The sequence below is a fragment of the Oryctolagus cuniculus genome, chromosome X, assembly GCF_964237555.1.
Source record: "Oryctolagus cuniculus chromosome X, mOryCun1.1, whole genome shotgun sequence".
NCBI classification, from domain to species: Eukaryota; Metazoa; Chordata; class Mammalia; order Lagomorpha; family Leporidae; genus Oryctolagus; species Oryctolagus cuniculus.
In genome coordinates, this window is record NC_091453.1 from 112,900,078 (window position 1) to 112,921,110 (window position 21,033).

Here is a 21,033-nt window from a genome sequence, read left to right on the forward strand (position 1 = left end):
CTGATTTACTACAAAGAGCAAAAGAATAGTCTTTGCAAAAATCTTGCCAGGACCCCTGGATAACCACAAGTATAAAAATAATGTGGACCTCTGTTTAATGCCAAACACAAAATTAAGTCAGCATAGATAAAGGGGAGAAAATTACAAAGCTCTTAGAAAACACAGGATTAACACTTTGTGACCTTGGATTAGGCAGTTATTTCTTAGAATACAAAAAATACAAATAATAAAAGTCATAGGCAAATATAGCTTGTGTAATTTTATCAAAGTTGGAACAGGAGAGCTTTTAAGTGATACGGTAATAAGCCATAAGGTTCCTTACAAATCAGAGTCAACGACATTTCTGATAGATGGATCTGACAAAGCCAAGGGGCAGTATGTGGTGAGGGTGGTCCAAATGAGTAGTACTGAAGAAGAGACTGTCCACCAATGGACCAGGAGAACCGAAAGCTGGAATCTCCTGAGATTTCAAAGACACCCATGACAAAAGGAGAATTGGAGGCAAAAGAGTGAGGTTGCAGAGACTTCACTTCAGAATGTGGGGCCCCAGAAATGAAAATGTATCTATCTCCCTTGCCTCCTAGTGTTCAGAGTTTCTTGGCCCAGCACTATATTCTAGTGAGAGAACCTAGGTTGTGCTAGAGTGAGTTTGTGTGGGCAAAACAGTGCATTCTAGGTGGGGACTGTAGGTGCAAAGGAAAGTCTTGACCTAAGCAGCTATCTGGAATTCAAGGCAGGTGCTGGTGAGAAAAGGGGGTAGGAAGGCTGATATTATGACTTTGACCACAGGAAACCTTGACTAGCCATGGTCACACTTCATTGTCAGTACCCACTAAATATTTACCTATTGGTGGGCTTTGAGAAGTGGATGTCCTGCCTTTAAGTATTTCACAGATTTGGGGAACACTGTACTCCCCTGTGTCTGCATTCCCAAAATAAAAGCCTTAAATGAGCTCAACAGTGGTGGCGCCCAAATGCCATGCATGGCACTACATCATCTGAATCAACTATTTGCCTAGCCATCCTCATTTACCAGTCAATTTGATGACACATACTTAAAACAGTATCTCCAGTTCACAATGGATGCTTTGCTCTAAAGCCACAGTTGGACCCAGCTTCCAAGAAGAGCTGAGCCAAAACTGTGTTAAGAGATTCAAGTGGATGTGAAAGGAGAACCAAGCAGATGTGGAAATTTGGCTTTACCACTACATCTTTAGTTTGAATTAATACTGAAGAGGAATACATTGCTAAGAGTGCAGGCAGGATTATGGGGACAGCAATGGTGGTAAGACATCCATAGGCAAAGGAAGAGAAGATAATCTTGAGGCCATGAGGAGCAGAGAATGGACATCTGAGATCCAGGGTCTGGGAATGTGAGGAGTTAGAATGGTTAATAGGCAGTTAGGAAAGGTCCCAAGAAAATGAAATCATTGATAGGGAACACAGTGGGTCCCAAACGCATAGGTAACTGCAAGAAACTAAGCTCTGGTATCAGACCAGAACACACCACAAATCGGCATGTTCTCAACTGCATGTTCAGTAAGCGAATGTTTGTTAACTAGTCAGTAACACAGTCTTCAGGTAAACAGAAAAAATAAAGCAGACCTATGATATATGGAAACGATGTAGAAGAATTGATAAATTCACATACACTCCATATATAAGCTCCCAATACTCAGACGTTGAAAGAACCCGTCCTTGGGTATCCCTCCTGGACATCAGGAGCCTTGCTTTTCAATTCTTTGTAATTATCTATAAAATTTATTTCTCAATAAAACTTTTGTTTTTGCCCGCCCTCATTGTCTGCATCGTAATTCTTCATTTTGGTGAGACAAAGAACCGACTCCAAATTCCTATAACAGGGGCCTGCCTCCATTCTCTGCAGGTTGTTGCTTCACCTCAAATGGCCTTCCCTGCCCAATCCAACAGGGCACAACATCTACCCTATCAAGTGCAACAGGATTCCCAGCGGAATTGATTTCCGGTTCACAGTCACATTTATGCCCTCACCCTTCCTGTTTGTGGAGGGAGGCAACAGGAAGTTCCGCCCAACAGCGTCCTGCCAATCAGTGGCTTACACATATCGCAGTTTCCCGCCTCAGGCTACGTGTTGGGAACAGGACACAGGAAAGCCCTCAGGGGCTCACTGCTTCCTTTGCCTGTGAGGGGGTCCTGAATAGAGGTTTTGGTCAGGAAGAGAAGGAGGAGGTGCCACCGCGAGCAGCTGCTGTGTCGGCAGTGCTGGAGCAGGTAGAGATCTAGATAGATGGAAGCTTTCTGCGTATCGAGATGCGTCGCGTAAGTTGCCTGACAGAACGATGTTCTGGCATGTTTTCATCCATGTTATCTTCTTTGAGGGGAGAGAACGCTTGGAGGCAGAAAATATGCAGCCTGCAAGACTTCAGGAAGGTACGTATCCTCTCCCTACCCGCCGTGGGTCCTGCCAGTAAGGCCACAACCCGCCTCTGGTGTGGAATTGTCAGCGGCTCCGAGAAGCTCTGACGACACTGGCAGGCGCCATCTTTGATGGTGTGCTCTGTGTGTCGGGTGGGAGCATCCCTAGTTCCCTGAGTTCCAGTGTCCTAGACTAGCGTCTGCTACTGTCCAGAAGTCTTCTGACCGATGTGGCAATGGTGTAGGCAGAGAGGGCCCCTGGGGTTGTGTTTCCTCCTTGATCTTCTCCACAAGTTGTGGAAATTACCTCGGGGGCCGGCGCTGTGGCTCAGTGCGTTAACGCCCTGGCCTGAAGCGCTGGCATCCCATATGGACGCCGGTTCTAGTCCCGGCTGTTCCTATTCTGATCCAGCTCTCTGCTATGGCCTGGGAAAGCAGTAGAAGATGGCCCAAGTCCTTGAGCCCCTGCACCCACGTGGGAGACCTGAAAGAAGCTCCTGGTTTCTGGCTCCTGGCTTTGGATCGGCACAGCTCTGGCCTTTGTGGCCAATTGGGGAGTGAACCAGCAGATGGAAGACCTCTCTCTCTGTCTCTTCTTCTCTCTCTGTAACTCTTTCAAATCTTAAAAAAAAAAAAAGAAATTACCTTGTGTAGATGCCCTGTGACTGTCTGACAGATTCCTCTTTTATATGTCCATAGTCAAGGATCTTTCTTTATGTGGGTAAATTTCATTTTTTATGATCTGTGTGTTTATTTATTTATTTGAAAAGCACAGTAACACAGAGAGAGGGAAAGACGGATCTTCCATATGCTGGTTCACTCCTCAAATGGCTGCCATAGCTGAGGCAGAACCCAGTGGAATCTAGGAGTAAGGAATTCCATCCGGGCTTTTTACGTGGGTGGATGGCAGGCACCCAAGTACTGGAGTCATCACCGGCTGCATCACAGGCACAATTACACAGTTGACAGCCGTGATGCAACTCCAAGCAATCTGCCTCTACAGCTGATGTTCTTAGCCATGTAACTACACTGGCTTGGGCATTGAGCCACTGTGCTCCACAGTGAAATAGTGGAACTAGTATTTCAATCTCAGCAGTCTGCCTCCATAATCCTGCACACTTACCCACTGTGCTCTACTGGCACTGTCATCTGCATCTTAAATCTAACACTCTTTATTTCTACTTTTAGATAATTGCCTCCCACAGCTTCCTCTATAGGGCTTATTTGTAGTGTGTGTTTGCTTTTTTTTTTTTAATTTAAAAATTTTTTTTTTGACAGGCAGAGTGGATAGTGAGAGAGAGGGACAGAGAGAAAGGTCTTCCTTTTGCCGTTGGTTCACCCTCCAATGGCCGCCACGGCCGGCACGCTGCAGCCGGTGCACTGCGCTGATCCGATGGCAGGAGCCAGGTACTTCTCCTGGTCTCCCATGGGGTGCAGGGCCCTAGCACTTGGGCCATCCTCCACTGCACTCCCGGGCCATAGCAGAGAGCTGGCCTGGAAGAGGGGCAACCGGGACAGAATCCGGTGCCCCGACCGGGACTAGAACCCAGTGTGCCGGCGCCGCTAGGTGGAGGATTAGCCTATTGAGCCGCGGCGCCGGCTGTGTGTTTGCTTTTGAAGTTAATTCCTGAAAGCTTTTATTTGCCTTTCTCATAGGTGATTTGGCAAGAACCCAGGGAGAAGCTGCAAGTGCTGATGCTAATGATGGCTTCACTGCTGAGTCTGCCTTCTTTGTTACGGATGTGTCTGAACGCATCCTTCTGAGTGCTGGGCAACATGTCACTCCTGTTGTGGAAGACGAAACATCTCAGGTATATTGTCACCAATGTAAAAGTGGTGTGAGCTGGGGTTATGTTTATTTCTGGGGATGCTTTAAACTAAGTTCTATTTTCACCCTCTCTGAGGTGCCCTGGGTGTAGTATTTGTAGGATGAAATTGAAGTCTAATTTACCAGATTTCCTAGGACATTTGTTCAACCTTTGTAGTAGTTTCTGTTTGCAGAAGTATTAATCTGTTCTTTGGCATTTAAAATTTTGATTATCATTTATAATCTTGCAGTATGTAAGATCCTAGAACTTCTTTTCTCACCCAAGTAATGGATTTCTGCTTGTGCTGAAGTAATTAATTGCAAGCTGAACAAACATGCATGCTAATAATTGTTTTGAAAGAGCTTTATTGGTGTGTGATTAATCTTTCTTTTTAAGGTTCCTGTTTTAAAATAAGTATAAATAGATGGCACTTTTATTGAATTTACAGTGTTATTTAGCTATCACTTATGTCTGTATATTTACCATTTTAATGCATATAACTAAGTGATGGTTCAACTGTATTGTACTAATAGGCACTGTCAGTAGCAGGCTGTGAGAGTACCTGGCTGCCAGTATTGGCAAGAATGGAAATATTGTCAATCTTTGAACTAAAAAGGATCCTTGTAATTGTATTTGCACTTTTCAAAGTGTCAGTGAAAATCCTTTCTAGAGCTGTTTCTATATTAGGGATATCAGAACTATTTGTATATTAGGGAAGTCAGAGCCTCATTAAAATATTTATAGCATATATATTTTGCAGATATTTCTTCTAAGACTGTATTTCAACTTTGTTTCATGGAGTTTAATTTTTTAAAAAATAGGACAACTGTGTCCATCTTATCTGTATGACTTTTGTGTACAGTGAGAATCCTTTTGAAGGCTCATTGTACTTCTTAATTCACAGAAATATCATATTTTCCTCTTAAAGTTAGTTAGTTGTTTAGATCTAAACACTCAGCCTGCCTGGAATTGATTAAAGTGTAGCAACTCAGAGAAGAATATAGTTTGTTTTGCTAATTTTTATCATTTTTAAAGATTGATTTATTTATTTGAAAATTAGTTACAAATTGGGAGGAGACAGAATGAGAGGGAGACAAAGAGATCTTGTAACATCTGGTTCACTCCTCAAATGGCTTCAATGACAGGGACTGGACTAGGCTGAAGCTAGGAGCCAGGATCTTCATCTGGGTTTCCTACTTGGGTGGCAGGGGCCCAAGCACTTGTGCCATTTTTTGCTACATTCCCAGGCCATTAGCAGGGAACTAGATTGGAAGAAGAGTACATGGGACACAAACTGGCACCCATATGGGATGCAGCTATCACAGGCAGGAGCTTCACCCACTATGCCACAACACTGGCCCTTGTCCCCATACTTTCAATGCAATAGTCCACTTTTCCCATACTAAGTTGAAATGCCCCTTGCATCATCACACACTGTATTCCCATAGGCATTTGAAACTGTGTCATAGTCATTGGATTGTGTTATCTCATGCTGATGGTATATTAAAAACTTTGAATCACTAAAGCTTTTTAAAGTATTTATTTCAATGTTTGGGATTATTTGAAAGTTAGAGTTTTGCACAGAGAGAACAAGAGGCAGAGAGAGAGAGAGAGAGAGAGGTCATCCTTCTGCTGATTCACTCCCGAATCGGCCACAAAGGCTGGAGCAACATCATAACTGTCTTTTTCTCAAAAAGGCACAGTTTTCCCCTTACATATTTTTGAACTGTTTTACACATTTCCTCAAAATCAATTCTGTATGTCTTCTAAATGTATTTCCCAGACTGAATATTTGTGTTATGTTATCAGTATGCATTTTATTGTAATTATTTAATTAGATTTCTGAAATAAACTTTTTTATTATAAGTTAAAATCATTATCTGTGTATTTTATTTTCAAATTAATTCCATCTTCATGCATATTTCACTACTGGTTTTTGTTATGTAATCTAATAGATCTTACTGAATCTTCAAAACGATGGAGACATACTCTATTATTTTTGAAGTAGCAACTGTAAATTGAATGCTTGATATATCCTTTCTTTATATGTGAATATTTTTGTATACATACCCAATCACAGATAAATAACTCAAAGTCTATAAGGATGTAAATTGAAAAGTAAAATCATCCTTCTTGCCTTACGGAGCAACTATTACTCCTCAGACATGGTACTTTTTAATGGCTTATAGTTTGATAATAAGAGCCCTCTTCTTGGTGGCACTTTGAGAGTGTGCATAATATTCTATAATATTTTTGTACGTTTTTGACATAAATATTGGTCAGTATTTATTTTTTTTACATAATGAAAGCTGTGGAATCTGACTAAAATGTATTATGCAGGCCGGCGCCGCGGCTCACTAGGCTAATCCTCCGCCTTGCGGCGCCGGCACACTGGGTTCTAGTCCCGGTCGGGGTGCCGGATTCTGTCCCGGTTGCCCCTCTTCCAGGCCAGCTCTCTGCTGTGGCCCGGGAGTGCAGTGGAGGATGGCCCAAGTGCTTAGGCTCTGCACCCCATGGGAGACCAGGAGAAGTACCTGGCTCCTGCCATCGGATCAGCGCGGTGCGCAGGCCGCAGCGCGCCGGCTGCGGCGGCCATTGGAGGGTGAAGCAACGGCAAAGGAAGACCTTTCTCTCTGTCTCTCTCTCTCTCACTGTCCACTCTGCCTGTCAAAAAAAATGTATTGTGCAGCTCTTTGTTCCTTCTTATCAGTATTGCATTAATTTATGCAAGTAGGCATGTGAATATCCCTTTTTGTTCCTCTGTAGATTACTAATATAACTACAAAATCAGCCAAGATAATTTCTTAATGATATTTAGTAAGAGATACTGTGATTATGGTCTTAAATGGGAATCACAACATCTAGAAGCACAGTGTTTATACCTATTCAACCCTGGTTGGCCCTCTTAATTTGTATTTACTGATACTAATATGGAGAAAATACAGCTCATTTGCCAAGTGTCAGGCCCTTTTGCTTTTATGAGAATCACACTTTTATTTGTTATGAGAATTTCTTGTAATGTCCTGTTATTTTTGCTTGCTTACATTTTATTTGGATTTTTTTCATTTTCATAAATGGAGTTGACTTATAGTTGTCTCTCATTTCTATTTAATCAGCTTTTGGAATCTCTTTTATGTTGGATTCAAACAAATAATTGAGAGCTTTCCTTTATTATTTATATGTTTGCACCATTTCTCATCAGAAGTAAATATTCCATGAAGATCATAAAGGAATCATCTCCCAAGTCCCTCTTTGAGGGACAAGGTTGGATGACTTGGCAAGCTTTTCATTTAACTTATGCTCATTTCATCCAGAGCTAAGGGTTTGTGAAGTCTCTGATTTTGGTATTTGTTTGAATGAGAAAACCTGTAAATCTTTCTCCATCTTCACATATCCCCCACTTCTGTCCTTTTAGAACAAAAAGAGTAATCCCTTTTCTCATGGCCAATTCTCTAAAGCTCTATTTTGGATGTCATTCCCTTTGATTTCTCCACATCCTTTTCTGCACTGTTGAGTGCCTCTTCTCTCTCTGTATTTTCAAATTCTTCCACTATTAAGGAAAAAGATACAACAGAATTTAAATAGACTAAGTCTTCAGTCATCAAATACAAGTTCTAGCTCTTTAGACAGCATTTTCTTTTGGCTTTGCCTTTCCCTTTGCTGTCAGGCAACTTGACAGAGTTCTTGTCTCCATGGCCTTCTCTTTAGGTCAGTGTCATCCCACTAGAGCCTTACTTCTTCATTCAGCTCCCCACCATGAAATGAAAACTGCTTGCTCACAGTGCATCAGGCACATATCATGGAATCTAAAGGTGATTTACAGGCTTTTTCTGGTTTTAGGAACAGCTCTCTCAATATCTTTTGCTGGGAGGAGAAACAGAGAATTGATTTTGATGGAAAAATGAGATCAAGAGAGAATTATTTATTTTTATTTTTAAGGTAGGAGAGTCTAGATTATGCTTGGATATTGATGCATTAGTGTGGGAAAATTTGAAAAGAAGCCAAGGGCAAGATACTTCCTCTAAGAAAATCATGTATTCTATATCTGAAATTCACTCCATCCTGGCTATGCTCAGAAAAATTTTTGAACAAGCTTTTGTCTTTTATCAAAATTTGCTTTGAATTAGTTATTTTTGTCTTTTATTCTTTATGAACTGCTGGAGAGCAGCAATAGCATATCTTTTATCTTTGAATCTAATACTATCAGTATATTAAACCTGGAGGGTATGCAAATAATGCTCTTTATCATTTTAAAAATATATGACTGTACAACACAAAGAGTGAACCTAATGTAAATTATGTATTTTATCATGTATTGACATTGCTTCATCAATTGTAATGAATGTACCATTCCCATGCAAGATGCTAATAACATATAAACTAGATGTGTAGGAGACAGAGTCTATAGGAATTCTCTACTCTGTTCAAGTTTGCTAACCTGCTGAAACAAATGAAATAAAAAAATAATGAATCTGAGACATTATTTTATGAACTCGTGTCTATGATGTGTTTTTGAGTTGAAATACACTCAACAATGTTTATTACAATTCTTTCAAGTATTTCTTGGACAACAGTGACTATAGCATATGCTTCTTTTAAATTTTGGTTATGTGTGAGTAACTGTTACTTGCTTTCTAGGTGGATGCTGACAACCGTAATATCCATGGCAACAGACCTTCAGGATCATATAGGAAAGTTACACTTGGGTGTCTTAACTCTCTAATGGATCATGCTGGCCGCTTTAATCACACATGCTTCTTCAGTGTAGATATTATTTCTACAGGTAAAATTAACAATTTTTATATTATGTATTTACTTTTTAAAAATTACAAGAATAGATTTCATGCATTTCATACAGATTTAAGAAGATAAACGTTTTTCTCTCCCTCCCCCCTCCCTCCTTCAATTGCCCTCCTTCATTCCTTTCTTTTTTTCTTTAATTTCTGCAAAGACATAATTTCAATCTACTGTATAATCACAGGATTAATTGACCACTAAACATAATATTCAACAAATAAAAAGTAGGAAAACCACAGTTCTACAGGAGTGTAAATAAGGACTAATAACAACAATAGTATTACACGATGTTCATTTCATTCTTATGCAGTTTTGTATTCTGTATTAACTGTCACATATCAGAGAAAAAACAGTTGTCTTTTTCAAACTAGCTTATTACAATAATCATCATGGCTTCCAGTTGCATCCATTTTATTTCAGAAGACAAGATTTCATTCATGTTTTATGGCCAAGTAGTATTCCATATTGTATATATACTACATTTTCTTTATCCAGTCTTAAGTTGATGGACATATGGATTGATTTTCATATGTTAGCCACTATGAATTAAGCTGCAATAAATATAGTGGTAGAGATGTGTCTTTCATATGCTAATTTGATTTTGTTTGGGTAAATTCCCAGGAGTGGGATGGCAAGTGTGGGGAGCAGGGCCTGTCTCCTGCAACATGGCGAAATAAGTACTGAGACTACTGAGACTAGACTAGACCACTGAGACTATTAAGACTAACTCTGTGCATCTGATCTTCCATCATATGGTGCTGAGAGAGAGTAAAAAAATCTTACACAGCTACTTCGTTAATTAGCTGATTCCTGACCCAACCCCTGTTTGGAAGAAAGCGGCGTGCTCAGCACGTGGGCAGCAGAGCACGGATTGGTGGGAGAGGACTATGAAAGAGGGAGAGAGACAACATGCGGGGCCCCCTGAGAGAGTAGGTCGGACAGCTCGTTGGTGCCGCTCCTCCGCGAAAGCAGGGGAGTGGTGGGGGTGTTGCTCCTCCGCGGAGGCGGGGGAGCGGCAGCAAATCCAGGAAGGACCGGTGTCGTTCCTCCGCGAGTGGGGGAGCGACAGCAAGGTCCTAGGGTAGATCTATTTTCAGATTTCTGAGGAAATTCCTTCCATCTTCCATAATGGTTGGTATTAGTTTACATTCTCATCAACAGTGTATAAGGGTGCATTTTTACCCACATCCTTGCTGTCATTTATTGCATTTTGATTTTTGGATGACAGCCATTCTAACTGCAGTGAGGTGAAACTTCATTGTGGTTTTTATTTGCATTTCTCTTATGGCTAGTGACCCTGAATATTTTCTCATGTGTCTGCTCTTCATTTGAATTTCATCCTTTGAAAAATACCTGTTCATTTCCTTTGCCAATTTCTTAACTGTGTTGTTTGTTTTGTTGCTGTTTAGATTCTTGGACTCTTTATAGATTCTCGATATTAATCCTTTATTAGCTGCCTAATTTGCCTCTTCACTTTTTAAAAATATTTTATTTATTTGAGGGGCATAGTTATAGAAAGAGGAAGAGAGAGACAGAGAGAAAGGTCTTCCATCCACTGGTGCACTCCCTAAATGGCTGCAGTGGCTGGAGCTGGGCCAATCCCAAACCAGGAGCCAGGAGCTTCTTCTGATGTGGGGGTCCAAGCATTTGGGCCATCTACCACTGCTTCCCCAGGTTATAACAGAGAGCTGTATTGGAAAAGTCACAGCCAGGACCCCAAACAGCTCTCATATGGGATGCTGGCGCTACAGGCAGAGGTTTAACCCACTATATCACAGCACTGGCCCTGCCTCTTCACTTCGTTTAATGTTTCCTTTGCAGTGCAGAAGCTTCTTAGCTTGATGTAATCACGTTTGTCTATTTTTGCATTTTTGGCTATGTTTCTGTGTGCTTTTCCATTTGTTGAAGAGACTGTCCTTTCTCTAGGGATTGATTTCAGATCATTTGTAAAAGATTAGTTGGTTATAACATAGATTAATTTCTGAGATTCCCATTCTATTCCATTGGTCTACATGTCTATTTTTGTACCAGTGCCAGGCTGTTTTGATTATAACTTCTCAGTAATACATCTTGAAATCTGGTATTGTGATGCCTCCATTTTTGTTTTTGTTTTATAAGATTGCTTTAGCTATTCAGGGTCTCTTCTGTTTCCATATGAATTTTAGCATTGCTTTTTTTAGATCAGAGAAGAATGTCATTGATATTTTGTTTGGGATCATAATGAATCTGTAAATTGCTTTCGGTTGTACAGACATTTTAATGATATTAATTCTGTCGATCCACAAACATGGATTTTCTTGTCTTCTTTTTCATTTCATTGTTTAATTCTTGTAATTTTCATTGTGGAGATCTTCGCATGCTTAAATTAATTCCAAAGTATTTAAACTTTTTGTAGCTATTGTGAATGGTACTGATTTTACAAGTTCTTCCTCAGCCATGGCATTGTCTATGTATACAAAGTCTGTTGATTTTTGTGTGTTGATTTTATATCCTGCCACTTTGCCAAGCTCTTATTAGTTCTAATAGTCTCTTAGTGGATTCTTTGGATCCTCTATGTTTGGATCCTGTCATCTGAAAACAGGAATAATTTGACTTCCTCCTTCCCAATTTGTATTCCATTGATTTCTTTTTCTTGCCTAATGGCTCTGGTTAAAGCTTGCAGAACTATATTGAATAACAATGGTCAAAGTGGGCAACCTTTGGCGGTTCCAGATCTTAGTGGAACTGATTTCAACTTTTCTCCATTCAATAAGATGCTGGCTATGTGTCTGTCATATATTGCCTTGCATTGATTGTGTTGAGGAATGTTCCTTTTATACCCAATTTAGGCTTTTAATCTTGAAAGGATGTTGTGTTTTATCAAATGCCTTCTCTGTATCTATGGAGATAATCATCTGGACTTTTATTTTTCAATTGGTTAGCCTTATATGTTTTTTAACTTTTATTAAATAAGTATAAATTTCCAAAGTATAGCTATGGATTACAGTGGCTTCCCCCCCGTAACTTCCCTCCCACCTGCAACCCTCCCATCTCCTGCTCCCTCTCCCATTCCATTCACATCAAGATTCATTTTCAAATAACTTTATATACAGAAGATCAATTTAGTATATATTAAGTAAATATTTCAACAATTTGCACTCACACAGAAACACAAAGTGTAAAGTACTGTTTGAGTACTAGTTATAGCATTAATTCACAAGGTACAACACATTAAGGACAGAGATCCTACATAGGGAGTAAGTGCACAGTGACTCCTGTTGTTGACTTAACAAATTGACACTCTTGTTTATGGTGTCAGTAATCTCCCTAGGCTTTTGTCATGAGTTGCCAAGGCTTTGGAAGTTTCTTGAGTTCGCCAACTCTCCGATCTTTTTTAGACAAGGTCTTAGTCGAAGTGGAAGTTCTCCCTTCAGAGAAAGGTACCTCCTTTGATGGCCTGTTCTTTCCACTGGGATCTCACTCACAGAGATCTTTCATTTAGGTCTTTTTTATTTTTAGCCAGAGTGTCTTGGCTTTCCATGGCTAAAATACGGTTATGGGCTCTTCAGCCAGATTCAAATGCCTTAAGGGCTGATTCTGAGGCCAGAGTGCTGTTTAGGACATCTGCCATTCTATGAGTCTGCTGTGTATCCTGCTTCCCATGATGGATCGTTCTCTCCTTTTAAATTCTATCAGTTAGTATTAGCAGACACTAGTCTTGTTTTTGTGATCCTTTGACTCTTAGACCTATCATTATGATCAATTGTGAACTGAAACTGATCACTTGGACTAGTGAGTTGGCATTGGTACATGCCACCTTAATGGGATTGAATTGGAATCCCCTGGCATGTTTCTAACTCTACCATTTGGGGCAAGTCCAATTGAGCATGTACTGAACTGTATATCTCCTCCCTCTCTTATTCCCACTCTTATATTTAACAGGGATCACTTTTCAGTTAAATTTCAACACCTAAGAATAATTGTGTGTTAATTACAGAGTTCAACCAGTAGTATTAAATAGGACAAAAAATACTAAAATGGATAAAGCATTAAGTTGTTCACCAACAGTCAGGGCAAAGGCTGATCAAGTCACTGTTTCTCATAGTGTCCATTTCACTTCAACAGGTTTCCTTTTTGGTGCTCGGTTAGTTGTGACCGATCAGGGAGAACATATGATATTTTTCCCTTTGGGACTGGCATATTTCACTCAGCATAATGTTTTCCAGATTCCTCCATTTTGTTGTAAATGACCGGATTTCATTTTTTTTACTGCTGTATAGTATTCTATAGAGTACATATCCCATAATTTCTTTATCCAGTCTACTGTTGATGTGCATTTAGGTTGATTCCAGGTCTTAGCTATTGTGAGCTGAGCTGCAATAATCATTGAGGTGCAGACCGCTTTTGTGTTTGCCAATTTAATTTCCTTTGGGTAAATTCCAAGGAGTGGGATGTCTGGGTTATATGGTAAGGTTATATTCAGGTTTCTGAGGAATCTCCAGACTGACTTCCATAGTGGCTTAACCAGTTTGCATTCCCACCAACAGTGGGTTAGTGTCTCTTTTTCCCTGCATCCTCTCCAGCATCTATTGTTGGCAGATTTCTGAATGTGAGCCATTCTAACCGGGGTGAGGTGAAACCTCATTGTGGTTTTGATTTGCATTTCCCTGATTGCTAGTGATCCTGAACATTTTTTTCATGTGTCTGTTGGCCATTTGGATTTCCTCTTTTGAAAAATGTCTATTGAGGTCCTTGGCCCATCTCTTAAGTGGGTTATTTGTTTTGTTTTTGTGGAGTTTCTTGATCTCTTTGCAGATTCTGTTTATTAATCCTTTATCTGTTGCATAGTTTGCAAATATTTTTTCCCATTCTGTTGGTTGCCTCTTCACTTTCCTGACTGTTTCTTTTGCAGTACAGAAACTTCTCCATTTGATGTAATCCCAATTGTTAATTTTGGCTTTGACTGCCTGTGTCTCCGGGGTCTTTTCCAATAAGTCTTTGCCTGTGCCTATATCTTGCAGGGTTTCTCCAATGTTCTCTAATAATTTGATGGTGTCGGGTTGTAGATTTAGATGTTTAATCCATGTTGAGAGGATTTTTGTTGGTGAGGTATGTTTCTTGCAAGAAGCAAATAGATGGGTATTGTGTTTTAATCCATTAAGCCATTTTGTATTTTTTATTTGGAAGATTTAGGCTATTTACATTTAACATTATTGTTGATAAGTAATGACTTGGTCCTGCAATTTTTCTTCCTTCACATTTTTTATCTTTCTTTTTTTTTAAAAAGATTTATTCATTTATTTGAAAGTTAGAGTTACAACGGGAGAGGAGAGACAGAGAGAGGGAGGGAGGGAGAGAGAGAAAATGGTCTTCCATCTGCTGGTTCACTCCCCAGTTGGATGCTATGGCTGGAACTGTGCTGATCAGGAGCCAGGAGCTTCTTCCGAGTCTCCCACGTGGGTGCAGGGGCCCAAGGACTTGGACCATTTTCTACTGCTTTCCCAGGACATAGCAGAGAGCTGGATCAGAAGTGGAGCAGCCGGGACTCAGCTGGCTCCCATATGTGATGCCAGCACTGCAGGCGGTGGCTTTACCCTCTACACCACAGTTCTGGCCCTGATAATTTCTTTTTTTTTAAATATTCGTTGAAGCCTCTTTAAAAAGAGTTATTTATTTCTTTGAAAGTCAGAGTTACACAGAGAGAGAGAGAAAGAGAGAGAGGGAGAGAGAGAGGTCTTCCATCTGATGGTTCACTCCCCAATTGGCCGCAATGGCTGGAGCTGTGGCGATACGAAGCTAGGAGCCAGGAGCTTCTTCTGGGTCTCCCACGCGGGTGCAGGGGTCCAAGTACTTGGGCCATCTTCCACTTCTTTCCCATTCCACAGCAGAGAATTGTATCATAATTGGAGCAGCTGGGTCTCGAACCAGAGCCCATATGGGATGCCGGCGCTTCAGGCCAGGGCATTAACCTGCTGTGCCACAGCCCTGGGCCTCCCGATAATTTCTTAATCCATTCATCACTTGATGGACATCTGGGTTGATGTCATATCTTTGCTATTGTGAATTCAGTGATAGTAAACGTGGGGGTACTGATAACTATTTCATATGCAGCTTTAATTTCCTTTCATCAAATTCCGAGGAATGGGATGAGTGGCTCATATGGTATATCTGTTTTCAGCTTTCTGAGGTTTCTCCATACACTCTTCTACAATTGCTGCACCAATTTACATCCCCACCAACAGTGGGTTAGGGTACCTTCTCCCCCACATCCTCACTAGCATTTGTGGTTCTTTGATTTTTGGATGATAGTCATTGTAACTGGGGTGAGGTGAAACTTCATTGTGGTTTTTATTTGTACTTCCCTGATGGCCAGTGATCCTGAGCAATGTTTTGTGTCTGTTGGCCACTTGAATTTAGTCTTTTGAAAAATTCCTGTTCAAGTCCTTTGCCCATTTCTTAATGAGATTATTTGTTTTGTTTTTGAGTTTCTTTGGCTCCTTATAGGTTCTGGATATTAATTCTTTATCAGTTGCATAATTTGTAAATAATTTATCCCATTTTGTTAGTTGCCTCTTCACCTATTTTTTTCAGAAGCTTCTCATCTTGATGTAATCCCATTTTTCTATTTTGGCTTTGATTGCCTGTGCTTTTGGGATCTCTCCAAGAAGTCTTTGCCTATGTCAATGTCTTGCAGAATTTTCCCAATATTTTCCTCTAGGAATTTGATGGCATCAGGTGGTAGATTTAGATACTTGATCCGTTTTGAGTTTATTTTTGTGTAAGGTATCAGGTAAGGTTCTTGCTTCATACTGCTGAATGCAGAGATCCAATTTTCCTAGAACTATTTGTTGAAGAGAGTGTCCTTTCTCCAGGGTTTGATTTTAACTTCATTGCCAAAGATTAGATGGTTGTAGATGTATGGATTGATTTCTGGAGTTTCTATTCTGTTCCATTGGTATACAAGTCTATTTTTTTCAGCACCAGGTTGTTTTGATTATGGCTGCCCTGTAGTATGTCTTGAAATCTGGTATTGTGATGGCTCCAGCTATGATCTTGTTGTATAAGATTGTGTTAACTATTCAAGGTGTCTTGTGTTTTCCTTATGAATTTTAGTATCAGTTTTTCTATATTTGAGAAGAATGTCATTGGTATTTTGATTGGGGTTGCACTGAATTTGTAAATTGCTTTTGGTTTTATTGGCATTTTAATGATATTAATTATTCCAATACACAAACATGGAAGATTTTTCCATTTTTTGTATCTTCTATTTCTTTAATATTTTGTAATTTTCATTGTAGAGATCCTTGGTTACATGTATTTATTTATTTGAAAGTCAGAGTTATACAGAGGGGGAGAACGAGAGGCAGAGAGAGAGAGTGAGAGAGAGAGAGAGTTTCCATTGTTTGATATTTGAAAAGACTTAGGGAAACCTTGGGTGCATGAGAAGAACAACAGAAAATTAATAAGCTTTGGATATAATAATTCTAGTAAGTAAGCATTTAGATCTATGAATCTGAGATGTATGTGTATAGGTGTACACATTTTGGAGTTTTAAACCTATGGCTGTCATTTAGAGTCCCACAAAGGTACAGTTAAAGAAAACATAAAAGAGGAAGAGACTAACAGATCTATTGCATATTTGCGTCATTCTAAAATTTATTTGTAATAGAACTATGGAGGGATTAAGGACTATGAAAAGAGGTAGGAAATCCTGGATCATAAGGTGCAGCAATGCTGAACTTTAGTAGATATTTGTAACTATCTGAAGTATTTATACTGATTTACACTTCCAATAGCAGTATATGAGAATTGCATTTGCTCTAAATCCTTCCTGGTTTCTATGTATCTTGTGACTCACTTGTACCTTATTTTAAACCATCTGTACATATTCATTTTGAATTGTAAAATATAGCATATATAACATATATAGAGTCCATTCCATTTCCAAAACACCTGAGAAATTCATTTCAATTTTTCTGTGACAGAATGTCCTTCTGCTAATGCTCCTACAAATGGCATTCAACACTTTCTTGGTGCTTAGTTTGTGCCTGGTAGTATTTTGTGTTTTGTAAGTATCAATTAATTGTGCCTGAAATTCTGTGTGGTAAGTTCTACTGCTGGGCTTTTCAGTTTTCAGAGGCGAATCAAATCACAGAGAATGAACACCTTTACGGGATTTTCAAAATAAGTAGGTGCTGAACTCAGGTAGCTGGCTTAAGGCTTGTGCTATTCCCTTTGTATTTGACTGCCTCTCATGGAAGAGTTGTGATTGTTTAATACATCCTGCTCTGCTCCCAAATAGATTGTCTTTGTAGGATGTGGAGTTGTTGACACTTTTCCCCATATGACCTTGCTAAATCAGTAGAGGAGAGAAATTTGTATAGCATGATAAATTTATTTTCTGACAGTACATTTTATAGGATAACTAACTGTTTTAAAATATAAATATTCTTTAAATGCAATTGGAACTGCTTTAGGGTATTAAAACCTGGGAACATTTATGAAATACAACATTAGCAATTTTAGTAAAAGGTGAAAGATTTATATTATCTGAAGAGAAACCAGAGTATTGCAACATTAGCAAATTTAACAGCAGTTTTCACTTAATTTTTTCTTCATGGCTGTTTTAGATTTTGATCCTTATCCACATGACTGTGTAGAAGTTACCTTTTTCATCCAGCCAGACATGCAAAGAAGGAAGGTCCTGTCAGTGAAGCCTCGGAGACACAAGCGTCTGTGTGAGGTTTGAATATTGCACTTGTGATTTGTTTCTAGTTGTCCTTTATTTAGCAATAATTTCTGCTGCTCAGGATTCTGTTACGTGGATTGAGAAATCTAACACAAAATATATTTTTGTCAAGGAGGCGACTATTTACTTATCTTAAAGGCTGTACTTATGAACTGATATAGGGAATAATGTGGATCATTCATGTATTTAATTTGTTAAATATGTAGTTTCATTGGGAAATAATAAAATGTTCAGAGAACAAAAGCATAAAACAAACCATGTTTTAGGGTCTACTAGATTAAAAAAATGGATGGAGTGGTAGATGTGTTTACTAGTAAAGTCTAGGTGTACTTTGGTAGGTAATGGAGCCAGAATGTGCACAGAAATTCAGTTTGAACAATGGTACAGATGAAATAATGATCTTAGTATGTGAGAGAGGAAGTAGGATAAAAATGATAGTCTGCTTATCTCCAAATTTCTATTTTACTTAATCCTTTGACTTTAATTTGCAGAGATTATGGACACTGAGTAGTATTTATTGCAAGGTTTCTCTGCAGAGACACAGGTCCCTAACCTAGATATTCTGATCAAATTGATATGAAGTGGGTCTGGGCACAGGTGTGTTTACAAAGCACCCCAGGTGTTCGCCATGTGCCAACTAGGTTAGGGATTACTGTTGGGCATGCAGCTGAGAACCAGAGGGAGGTGCAGAGCAGGTTTTATGTGATACTTTTATGTAATCATTTCCATCATTTACCTCCACAGGTGTGCATTACTAGTGTAAATGGAAGAAATGGGGTGATAGGTAATTCTACCGTCTTCATCTTGGATTGTGTGAAACTTCCTGATGGATATGTGCCTCGAATCCATGATGTTGTCAATGCCGTCGTAGTGGAGACCGTTTATTTAGGCTATGTTTGGAGGGCAGTTTCCATCATCCCTGTGGCACCAATGTAAAAGCACAACCTGTTTATTCTCTGTGCATTCTTTCTTCTTTGGGTAGTTCAGGACCCAGTGCAAATATTTTTTGGAAAATTAAATTGGTAAACCTCATTAGGTATTTCTTAGATAGGTTTTCAAGTTTTTAATGCATTGAGTAAATTAAATGTATGTTCTTCAGGATGTTCATAATTTTTCATGCTTAATTAAAGGAATTGTTCTCTGCATCCTGTGTAATGACTTCCAATACTGTTTCTCTGTTTGTATCAGGGGCATTTGTATTTTAGTTAATTTATGTGGTCTTTTCCTTCTCTTGACCCCTGTTTTATACATACATTGGTAGAGATTGCTCAGTTTGCTCTGTGGTCTAGTGGGCCTTCCTAGCCACCCAGTGGTGAATTCCCAATATCTGATGTGGAGTTAAAGTCTTTACCACTAGACTTGGGCACTCCCTTTCTTGGTTCAACCCACAAATTGTGATTGCCTTTCCTGTGCCAGCTGTGGGGACTGTATCCTTGAGCTCAAGGACAGAACACAATACTGGTACCCATGGACGTATCTTCTGTTAAGCCCCTTGATTTCCTGCCTCTGGGTGAAGTAACTCCTGGAATACAAAGGAGCTAGTTGGAAACATGTTAGCTCTGGTCCCTGTGGAAGTCTTCATTCCAAAGCAACCCATGCTTTGGATACCTACATACAAGGCCACTGTTGTACGTAACAGATGCATGGGCATTGGATTCTACCCATACTCTGAATTCTCCGTGGCTGATATGTAAGGAGCTTCTGTGAGGGCAGCAAGTGAATTGTGCCAAGTGTAGTGAGGTAGGACTCAGTCCCAGCTGCTGTGTCACAAGCATTCTTCCTGAACTTGGTGATTCACTTCAGCGCACAGGCCACAGAAAGTTAAGGGAATAATCAATTTACTTTGTGCTTTTATATAGCACATCCAACATCAGCTTGTTCTCACCTCACTGGTGAACCACAGTGTACTTCGAACATTTTGCATCCAGAGACATATCAACTCCAAGGCTCTTTGCCATAGTTTGGAATACAGTATCCTTCATCACCTCACCCTCACTGGGGCACCACACTTTACAACCTCAATGGCAGAAGGACCCCCAAAGCAGAAAGTAGAGGGCTGTTTAAACAAGTGACAATGAAAGGGCATAAAAGTGCAGGGAGTTGCCTTCCAGAGATTCTGGGGCCACAGTCTTCTATGCTGGAGTTTCTCCCAGGCATGAATTGCACGGGTTGCTTGTGTGCTGATGGTAGACACCCTTTAGTTCAGGAACAGACATGAGCCCTGATAAAGGAAATAAGACACTGATCCTGAGAAGGACTTGCAAATCACAGCTCTGGGCCATGGCCTAACCTGCTAGCTATTTGGTTGTAAACTTCTTGTTGAGCCATAGTTCACACAACATGCAGTTCACCCATCTATAGTGAACAGTTTATTGATTTTCAGTTTATTCACACCCTCATGCAACCAATCTGATTTTAGACCATTTTGATTTCAATTGAAAACACTGGAATATAAATGAGTCTACATTTTATTTTTTGATAGTCACAAACATTTATTCCATTTCCTACATTTTTAAATCGAGCTCTTCAAGTGGTTGTGAAGCTCTGTAAACACTGAGACTCACTGTACTCAACTGGTCCAACTGATCACACGTGAGGCATCAGCTTCGACTTGCGATCTGAATGTCAAATCTGTATATCCCCCAACCCAAGCATGCTGATGAAAGTTCCTTAAATGCATAACCAAGTGCCCACTGCACTCTATCTTGATCAACCTCAACTGTTCTAAATTATTTGTCACCTCTATCTTTGGAACTTGATCTTGAACTCACTCGATCCCATGCTGTAGTGACTAGCTGCCCCCCATCTCAAGGACAAGTGGACTGCTCTTGCAACATGCTCCATACTTTCTATTGTTTTATTCTTGTTGATACTGTTTATTCTTTACTAGAATTTCTTCTCTATCATTTAAAACCTCCATCATTGTCTATAAAAATTCAATCTTCAGGACAAATTCAAATGTAAATATGAAACAGGAACTTAAACTAGTAATAGAAAATGCCACTGCAGTGGCTCAAGTGAGTAGGAGGTGACTGAAATCATTGTAGGAAAACTAGTCATTCTGGCCTTTTCTAATGGAGCTAATCCTGTTGTCCTGTAGGGCCTGGTTATTGATTTTCTATCCACTTTTCACCCTCCATTTTGTTACACAATGAATGTTCCACTTGACTGTGAGCTACTCTCGTCTAACTACTTTTGCCCATTTTCTGAACCAGAGTTGTTGTAGTTGTGTGGAATTTTTTCTGAAGTCTCCAGCCTATGCCATTGGTAGATGTGTTTATTCTTCTGCCAGTGCCAAGCTGTTTT

General features: G+C 39.7%; 1 protein-coding gene across 1 annotated transcript; it reads left to right on the plus strand.

Moving 5' to 3' along the window:
• The first annotated feature begins 429 nt into the window (after nucleotides 1–429).
• On the plus strand, nucleotides 430–18,870 carry LOC103351980 (cancer/testis antigen 55). Its single transcript, XM_008273235.4, has 7 exons — nucleotides 430–509; nucleotides 2,103–2,250; nucleotides 2,358–2,409; nucleotides 4,051–4,205; nucleotides 8,841–8,985; nucleotides 17,609–17,721; nucleotides 18,472–18,870. The coding sequence occupies exons 1-7, from the start codon at nucleotides 430–432 to the stop codon at nucleotides 18,661–18,663; spliced, it is 885 nt and encodes a 294-aa protein (XP_008271457.2). The 3' UTR covers nucleotides 18,664–18,870.
• The last annotated feature ends 2,163 nt before the right edge of the window (nucleotides 18,871–21,033 follow it).